At 46.8% G+C, this 10,000-nt stretch overlaps 1 protein-coding gene across 1 annotated transcript in view; it reads left to right on the top strand.

The window, feature by feature from the left end:
• The window catches only part of scube1 (signal peptide, CUB domain, EGF-like 1), a 136,903-nt gene that overhangs the window by 103,657 nt on the left and 23,246 nt on the right, over window positions 1-10,000 (top strand). The window contains exons 8-10 of the mRNA XM_079494788.1: window positions 926-996; window positions 4,048-4,132; window positions 7,928-7,948. Coding sequence (XP_079350914.1) covers window positions 926-996; window positions 4,048-4,132; window positions 7,928-7,948 — 177 coding nt within the window. The remainder of the gene's footprint in view (window positions 1-925; window positions 997-4,047; window positions 4,133-7,927; window positions 7,949-10,000) is intronic.

Here is a 10,000-nt window from a genome sequence, read left to right as displayed (position 1 = left end):
AAACTATTCAAAAGACAAAAATTTCCAGTAACCTTATAAGCAACAGCACACAGTGGCTAATCGATATGCCAAGTCAGTGTGTGTGTGTGTGTGTGTGTGTGTGTGTGTGTGTGTGTGCGTGTGCCGTATTAAGGGCCCCTGGTGGTGTGTGTTATCGGCGCAGGCAGTGCGATGTGAATGTGAATACAGTGAATACACACAGACAGATTACAGACTGTACTTTGTGGTTTACTCAACATAGTAGTTAGTGGCAAAGTAAGTGGCGTTCTATGAGGTGGTCTCGTCTAACCCATTTAGGCCTGACGTCGAAATTTAAGTTTTCTGAAAAACCATATGTTTCTGTATCAGTGGTGCTCAATATTTCATGTCAAGGACCCCAACAATTATATGTAATATGCCTCCGCCCCCCCATCTGAAAATATGTAGTTCCAGGGACCTCCCCCCAGAAGCAAAGATTTGAGTTAAAATGTTCACTCTGTAATAATATATATTCAAAGATATGAGTCACATTTTCACGATTTTTCAAAAATAGCAGACCTACAAGCTCATAGCGCGGCACTCGGTGCCGCGCTATGAGCTTGTAGATCTGCTATTTTTCAATAGCTAAAGTTTAACATAAATCACCAAAAGGGGTTCCCGCCCAAAATGGGCTAATGTACCTCTAAAGGGTTTGATCGAGAAGACAATCACCTCTCCCTCACTCCCTATCCTCGCTATATTTCTCTCTAGAACTGTACTGTATCTCTCTCTCTCTCTCTCTCTCTCTCTCTCTCTCTCTCTCTCTCTCTCTCTCTCTCTCTCTCTGTGTCAGGGCACATGCCCCGTCCTGTCTTGTCTAAGATAATCATTTCAATATAAACTATGTCGGGCATGTTTCAAACCCCCTGCACCAGTCTGATAAACGCCCTCTCGTCTGCGCTGACAGATGAAAGGGACGCTTCAACCTCTGATGATGACAGACGCACCGACGTGGAGGAGGAGGCTCTTTATCACAGGGCGAGAGAGAGAGAAACGGAGGGAGAGAGAGAGAGGTGGAGGGCGAGAGAGAGAGATGGAGATGGAGAGAGGGAGAGAGAGAGAGAGAGGGGAGAGAGAGAGAGAGAGAGAGGGAGAGAGAGAGGAGGGAGAAAATAAGTAATTGTGAACAGTTTCCAGATGTTTGATTAGAAGGTGCATGTCGGGAAGGTGGATGAGTTGTGTGTGTGTGTGTGTGTGTGTGTGTGTGTGTGTGTGTGTGTGTGTGTGTGTGTGTGTGTGTGTGTGTGTGTGTGTGTGTGTGTGTGTGTGTGTGTGTGTGTGTGTGTGTGTGTGTGTGTGTGTGTGTGTGTGTGTGCGACTGTGTGCGACTGTGTGTGTGTGCGGCTGTGTGCACATTACATTCCACGTGGGTCCATGCCTCCATTTTCCTCCGGTGCAATAGGATTAGGTGACATTAGTGCGCGCATCGTGCACACATGCCCCAACGACGGTGCGTGTGTGACTTTGCAGTAGATTGCGCGTATGGTCGTTCCCGTTGCACGACACCTTTGGGCATGTCCTCACTGGCCTGCATTCCTCCATTACCTGAAAAGGCCTGAACATGCACACGCGCCTGCACGCACGCACGCCACGCAGACATACACACACGCACGTTCGCTCTGATCGTATAGAACATCCCGCGACAATGACATCCAACCATCCAGCATCCATGTCCCTGGCACCGGGAACTGGACCAGGCATCGGATGAACAGACTGGACTGCACTCTTCAAAGTAAATGGTGAATTTATATAAGCGCATTTATCCGAAGTGCTTTCCAGAGATTGTGCATTACATTCACCCATTCACACACACATTCATACACCGATGGCAGAGGAAACCATGCAAGGCACCAACCTGCACATCGGGAGCATTTTAGGGGTTCAGAGTCTTGCTCAAGGACACTTTGGCCCCATTTACACTGGCGGCCAAATCCAGCCTGAATCAGATCTGAGCCACATCCAGATTGGAATCTGATTTGTCTAAATGAGTCATGTGACCATTTAAACCAATCGGATTTCAATCTTGATGTGGCACAGATCTGATTCAGGCTAGGATTGTCTGCCAGTGTAAATGGGGCCTTAGACACCAACTCTGGGGGAGCCCGGGATTGAACTGGGGAACCTCTTGGTTCCCATTTGGCGGCTTTATACCGACCACTCTACCCCTGAGCCACTGCCGCCCAAAGTGGTTAAATAAATCCCACTAAGGATTTTGCTGCATAGCAGAGAGACAAACAGTACTTTTGGGGTAAATCTCTCTCCTCCCCAGGGCCTCGACCCGCAGCGCCTCCAATCCCTCCTTGCCCTCGCTCTCAGTGTTAACCCGTTTTGACCTGAGATCAGATTCTAAAAATGTCTTCTACATCCTGACAGTTTTCTGAAAAAGCTATGTTTCTATGTCAGTGGTTCATCGATTTTTCAAAAATAGCAGACCTACAAGCTCGTAGCGCGCCACTCGGTGGCGCGCTACGAGCTGTAGATCTGCTATTTTTCAATAGCTAAAGCATAACATAATGCTAACACCAAAAGGGGTTCCCGCCCAAAATGGATTAACACACGTCAGGCGTTCTAATCCTCTCATAACATGCCGGTCGCCATCAACCCTCCAACGGCCGCGGCGCAGCACGGCAGCCCCGATCTGCTCGGGCCAGAACCCCGGCCCGGGATTACCGGCTGTTTTATTGTTGTGTAAAAACGTCCAGTTTCTCTTGGCCCGCGCGCGTCCGCGGGGCCCTTTTTGTTATTAGACGCAGTCCAGCTTTTCGGGGATAAAGCAAATAGAGCCAGCGTCGCTTAACCTATTTTGGGCGGGAACCCCTTTTGGTGTTAGCATTATGTTATGCTATTGAAAAATAGCAGATCTACAAGCTCATAGCACGCCACCGAGTGGCGCGCTACGAGCTTGTAGGTCTGCTATTTTTTTTAAATCGAAGAACGACTGACATAGAAACATAGCTTTTTCAGAAAACTGTCAGGATGTAGAAGACATTTTTAGAATCTGATCTCAGGTCAAAATGAGTTAATTCCCTGACAAATACATGCCGCCTCTTGGCCTGACGTCTGTCTGGTCGTCCGGGTTTGGTCGGCAGCAGCTCCCTGCTTTTTTTTTTCCCTTTCTCTTTTTTCATAAATAACTAGATCCCTCCCCCACTAAGTCACGATTATTTATACAGGTTTGAGTTTCCGCAAATGTATTCCATTTAATTGCTTTTTTACTGCAAATATTTGCTATAAACACAGAGCTCCTCTCCGCTGTGTGCCCGGGAGCCTGGAGGGGGAATGAAGCAAGCCGAACCTTTACAAGGAATGATTCGTGCTCACCGTCCGAGCTGACGTGGACTTGACAACACAGTGTCGTATCATTTGGCTCCCCGGGTTTCCGTTGCATCCCCTGTTTGTTCCAGATTATTGTCCTGACATTTCCTGTCCTCGCCATCCTTCTGTCCGGATGCTCACGTCACAGCGCCCCGCCCCGGGGGACGTCGCCATGTCGGCTTGTGGTGGTCTGGTGGACATGTTTGTTGCCATGGACATACAAAATGAGTGGACGATAATATCGAACAGAAACAAAGAACTAGCCCTGAATGACCAACCATAGCAGGTCTGCGACAAAAAGAGAAGAGAAGCGACATATTCGGAAGAAAACCGACATTCATTAATTGGGTCCATCCATCCATCTATCCATCTTCAACCGCTTATCCGTAGTCGGGTCGTGGGGGCAACAGCTCCAGTGTGAGTGAGTGCTCCAGACTTCCCTTTCCAGAGCAACATTAGTGACTTCCTCCTGGGGGGATCCCGAGACGTTCCAAGGCCATTGAGTCGATGTATTTCCTCCAACTGCGCCTTGGTCTGCCCCGGGGGTCTCCTCCCAGTGGGTCTCCCATTAATTGGGTCTCATGATCAAAATAAGGACAGTAGAATGGTGTGTGAAAAGAAAAACAAAATGGCAGGGACAAGGACAAGTCTTTGCCACGACGGACACATGTGTCCGTCTGCGTCGGACATATTGACGACCACCTGGCACCCCAGCAACCCTGCGCTTCACCCTCTGGACGCTGGGATGTCATCGGAGGTCAGGGGGTCAAGGCTCTAGGACGCTGGGATGTCATCGGAGGTCAGGGGGGTCAAGGCTCTAGGACGCTGGGATGTCATCGGAGGTCAGGGGGGTCAAGGCTCTGGACACTGAGATGTCATCGGAGGTCATGGGGTCAAGGCTCTGGACGCTGGGGGGATGTCATCGGAGGTCAGGGGGGTCAAGGCTCTGGACACTGAGATGTCATCGGAGGTCATGGGGTCAAGGCTCGGGACGCTGTGGGGATGTCATCGGAGGTCAGGGGGTCAAGGCTCGTTCCACGCTGTTTTCAGTAGCGGGCGGCGGTGGTTTGTTTTTTCCACCGGTCTCTGGTGATCAGCCGCTTTTGTTTTTGCTGTTGATCTGCAGCTGAAGCCCCCTGCGCTGCGGCCGCATCAAATCTGGCCTGGTGCTGGGTTACTCCTTCTAAACACTGGCTTCTTCTTAACACAGCCTGGGCGGGAACCCCCTTTTGGTGTTTTAAAGCATTATGTTATGCTTTAGATATTGAAAAATAGCAGATCTACAAGCTCGTAGCGCGCCACCGAGTGGCGCGCTACGAGCTTGTAGGTCTGCTATTTTTGAAAAGTCGTGAAAATGTGGCGCAAATCTTTGAATATATATTTCAGAGCGAACATTTAACTAAAATATTTGCTTCTAGGGGGGGTCCCTGGAACTACATATTTTGAGATGGGGGGTCCGTGGCCCTATAGAGATAATTCTGGGGGTCCTTGACATGAAAAAGGATGAGCACCACTGACATAGAAACATTGGTTTTTCAGAAAAATGTTAGTATTTAGAAGCCTTTTTTTTAAATAATCGACCTCAGTCCAAAATGGGTTAACACAGCCTGGGGGGATCGCAGATAATCAGGCTGGGAGCTGAAGCCCTTGTTTCCCTTGGACCTGGAGTATGGCTGCTAGCCCTCTCCCCTCTCTCATTTGGCTCTGTGCCTCGTCCACAATGTGGGCCGGGAAACCTTGTATAGTCCAAAACGGTTACTTTTCGGGGGAAATGGAAAAGAGAAACTGTGTTCCAATGCATCCATCCATCCATCTTCAACCGCTTATCCGTAGTCGGGTCACGGGGGCAACAGCTCTACCAGAGTGCTCCAGACTTCCCTCTCCAGACTTCCTCCTGGGGGATTCCGAGACATTCCAAGGCCAGTGAGTCGATGTGTTTCCTCCAACTGCGCCTTGATCTGCCCCGGGGTCTCCTCCCTCCAATGCATCCAATGTAGTAACAATATTAGTTATTTGGGGAAAATAGCAGATCTATATACTGTAAGCTCACAATGAGTCACATTTGTCAACCTTTTCCCCCAATGGCTCTCCCTGCCGAAGACGGCATTTTGGGGGGTTTTATTAATTCAGAAAGAGATCGCTGATAGCTACCGTCTAGCAGCGTGCACGTCGCTATAGGTAATGCTTGGCTCACCTGTGGTCCGTCAATGAAATGATTCCCCACTTGGCTCACCTGTGGTACGTCAATGAAATGATTCCCCGCTTGGCTCACCTGTGGTCCGTCAATGAAATGATTCCCCGCTTGGCTCACCTGTGGTCCGTCAATGAAATGATTCCCCGCAATGAAGTGATTTACTACAATCTTAACCCATTTTGACCTGAGATCAGATTCTAAAAATGTCTTCTACATCCTGACAGTTTTCTGAAAAAGCTGTTTCTATGTCAGACCTACAAGCTCGTAGCGCGCCACTCGGTGGCGCGCTATGAGCTTGTAGATCTGCTATTTTTCAATAGTTAAAGCATAACATAATGCTAACACCAAAAGGGGTTCCCGCCCAAAATGGGTTAAAACCCTTTTTTCTCAGAATCTCTGAATGGAGAGTTATCGGCTGTTTTCACAATTTGCCGTACAGCGAATAGCGAAAATAGACGCATCACATTGTGTGACGCATTGTGAGATTTTAGATCATCTATTGCAATTGGACGCTGCCTTCATGATTTAAGGCATTTTGTTCCAAACGGTCCACACCTGCAAACTTTAGATGTCAATCTTAGCCAACCACGATAGAATATAAAAAAAATCACACCCGTGTGAACTGAGTGGTGCAAGGTCTTATATAGCCTGATCAGCTGTGGTCTGACGTAATGTCACTAACCATAGCAACCATGCTCACCTGTACGTGGCCCCACGTAGAGGTACACACATACATAGACACATAGATACATAGATACAGACAAAGCTGGTTATTGGAGTGGTTTGCACCACTCAAAAATCACACAGACCCGTCTTGATTACATGAGTATAAAGAGCGTATGTACTGATTTGCGTGATATTTGGATACAATCTGAAGGATTAATATAGCCTACTGGTACAAAAATATGCTTCACATAAATTGGCCTCCTAGTGATGCTACATATTGAAAGATTTGAAAAATGCAGGGCTGTAAGGGTGTCCTTGGCCTCTAGGAAGTGTGCATATAATCCTAGATGCTATATCTGTGCAGTTATAGGTAAAGACACGACTGGGCCTTTTATAGCGCCACCATTGGGCTGATTTCAAATTTTTAAGTTCCATTTCTTTCTCGGCATAGTGGGAATCCTGTGTGTGCATAATTTCGGAAGGCAAAATCTTAGCCAACCTGGATGGAACACGGAAAATCGGACAGATCCATGTTGATCATAATGACTGTAGAGATGGGCGGACGGACCGACACATCATGTGTGCGTGCGCGTACGCGGCGTGCGTGTGTGTGCGCCTAAAGTCTGCGTGCAATGGGCACAGTCAGAGGGATAGAGCAAATTGTTCTGTATACCGTTCTAGTTCCACCCCTTTGTCAGCTCGTCATTACTGTCCATGTGTAGAAGAGCCTTAATTAGCAGCAGTGCCTTCATTAAGGAGCGCTAACAGGCAGCAGGCCTGTGGCAGCACAGATGCCTGGTTCATCTGGATGCAGAGCGTCTCTCCGTCATTTCATTTCTCTTCTTCTGTTCTGCCATTCGTTCATGTCTCAAACATGTCATTCATCAACTGATAATTATCATCCTTTATCGAATACACCTCTTATGCTTTTCACACCTACGTAGGCCTGTATTTGTTTTTTGGAGTGTCTGCCTGCTCTCTCTCTCTCTCTCTCTCTCTCTCTCTCTCTCTCTCTCTCTCTCTCTCTCTCTCTCTCTCTCTCTCTCTCTCTCTCTCTCTCTCTCTCTCTCTCCCCCCCTGTCTCATTTGCAAACTCACTTGCAGTTTATCATTTCAAGATGTGCGGGGGCTTAATGTATTTATTTAAGCTCAAAGCTTTTCTAAGGTCCATTAAAGGTAATTATATACCCCATTATTAGGCGCAGCCAGCCCTCAGAGTGGCCATTAACCCATTTAGAACTGAGCTCGCTTCTACAAAATGTAGATCCTGACAGTTTTCTGAAAAACCTAATGTTTTCTAAATCAGTGGTGCTCAACCTATTCCATGTCAAGGACCCCTAGAATTATATGTATTTGGCCGCCGACGACCCCCATCTCAAAATATGTTGTTCCAGGGACCTCCCCCAGAAGCAAAGATTTGAGTTAAAAAACTTTCGCTCTGAAAGAATACATATATTCAAAGATTTGCGCCACATTTTTCACGATTTTTCAAAAAATAGCAGACCTACAAGTTCATAGCGCGCCACTCGGTGGCGCGCTATGAACTTGTAGATCTGCTATTTTTCAACAGCTAAAGTATAACATAATGCTTTAAAACACCAAAAGGGGGTTCCCTCCTGCCCAAAATGGGTTAAGCGCGGGTAGAGGTGTGACGGCTGTGCCAGTGTTTGCGGCAGCCCAGAATAATTACGAATCTCTGTCTCTGTGTCTCTCTGTCTGTGTTGGGAAACACAGGGCTGGGCATGGCTCAGGGTGGTATGTTGTTTTCCCAAAACGCAGACGTTTCGAGTGGGTTTGTTTGTCGGGGGACAAACAGGGATAGCTCAGTATTTGCATGTTTTTTTTGTGCGTATGGCTTGGCTATAGGCCTGTCACAATTATTACATAATCGCCCTAATCGCAATTATTTGAGATAATCACAATTGTTTTTGCATATAATCGTCAATCGTTTCCATGTTGAAAAGGATTTTTTTTTGCAGAAATCGTAGATCAACTATTTCCGTTATTTTTATTTGTAATTTTTTGGAATAGAAAAAAAGAAAAAAATAATTAAATGTGTCAGTGACATAGATATATATACTTTATATATTTAAAGGAGCATTCAGTGATTTGGGTGATTTGGAAAAGAACCCGGTCCACCCGGTAACAAGATGTGCACATGCACACGCTCTACAGTGGGGAAAGTACAACAAACTAACAGCACGTGCACCAAGGCCCGCCCCACTCGATCATGATTGGAGGAAGGCCCCTCTCATCCTGATTGGATGAAGGCTTTGCCACCCGCCACCAAAACTGAAACTAGGGTTTTTTGACCCCAGGGGCTCACTGGGGACAGGGAGGAACTCCTTATATGGTCAGCACACTCTATAGTAGGGAGGATTATCCAAAAAATAAGAAAAAATAAGTGATATTTGAATTAAGTGAAATCACTGAATATACCTTTAAGTTATCTGTCACATCTGCCCTGCATGTGATTACGAAGCTTAAAAGGCAAAACACAAAAACACACAATTAATCGTCAGCTTAAATTTGTAATCATGACAGCCCTACGTATGTCTGTACTGTATTCCCCCCCCCCCCCCCCTGCTATGATAGCAATCAAAGAAATTGAACTGGAAAACAACCATGAGATTGATTTGAAATCATATTCAGATGCCGTATAGGCAGCTCCCTGCACTGAAGGTTAGGGGTGAAAAGGTATCTGTGTGAGAGAGAGGTATGGTAATGTAGCGTGCGCATGGGCGTGCGTGCGTGCGTGCGTGCGTGCGTGCCGTGCGTGTATGGCGTGCGTGCGTGCATGTGTGCAAATATCAGATGAGAGCAGCAGCAAAAGCAAGCAAGGGATAAGTAGTGTAAACTTCCAGATTAAATACAGTGCTGAGCTGAGTTTCCTGACAGAACTTGCTCTGCGCATGTCTGTGCCAAGCCAAGCGCAACGCTTATTCTCCATGTCTGTGCCAAGCCAAGCGCAACACTTAGAGGTGTAGAGGGAAAATTAAGGAGCGGGCCAAGTAAGTATGGACCTCTAGCAGTCTGGGGCGCTCCAGTCAACTAAGTATAAGGCTGTGTGTGTGTGTGTGTGTGTGTGTGTGTGTGTGTGTGTGTGTGTGTGTGTGTGTGTGTGTGTGTGTGTGTGTGTGTGTGTGTGTGTGTGTGTGTGTGTGTGTGTGTGTGTGTGTGTGTGTGTGTGTGTGTGTGTGTGTGTGTGTGTGTGTGTGTGTGTGTGTGTGTGTGTGTGTGTGTGTGTGTGTGTGTGTGTGTGTGTGTGTGTGTGTGTGTGTGTGTGTGACACCCAGGATTCGAATTCAGGTCTCCCGCATGAAAGTCCAATATCTAAACCACTAGACCAATGGGATATCCCTGTGGACCATGGGAGATATTAGACCAATGGGATATCCCTGTGGACCATGGGAGATATTAGACCAATGGGATATCCCTGTGGACCATGGGAGATATTTGACTTTTGAGCCACTCTGCTACATGTGCGCGTACATACACTGTATTAAGTACAATTAGGAGGTATTTGTACTTTACTATTTCCAATACACTACATCTCGGATTCAAATACTGTACTATTACTCCACTAAATTTATTTAAAACTTTAGTTACTAGTTAACGGGAAATTATGGGCACTAGATTTGCCCGTAAACCTCAAGTTTAGCAGGCATATACTGTAATATATGGTAATATACAGGTGTGATGGTACAATTCGGGAGTTTACCGGAGTTTGTTGGAAAGTTTAACGGAAGTTTCCTGTAATATACACATCCGTATTCCATGCTTTTTGCGCAGTGTTTGATTATTATT

This window comes from Electrona antarctica (genome assembly GCF_951216825.1).
Source record: "Electrona antarctica genome assembly, chromosome: 23".
Classification (NCBI taxonomy): domain Eukaryota; kingdom Metazoa; phylum Chordata; class Actinopteri; order Myctophiformes; family Myctophidae; genus Electrona; species Electrona antarctica.
This window is presented reverse-complemented; position numbering and strand designations above follow the sequence as displayed.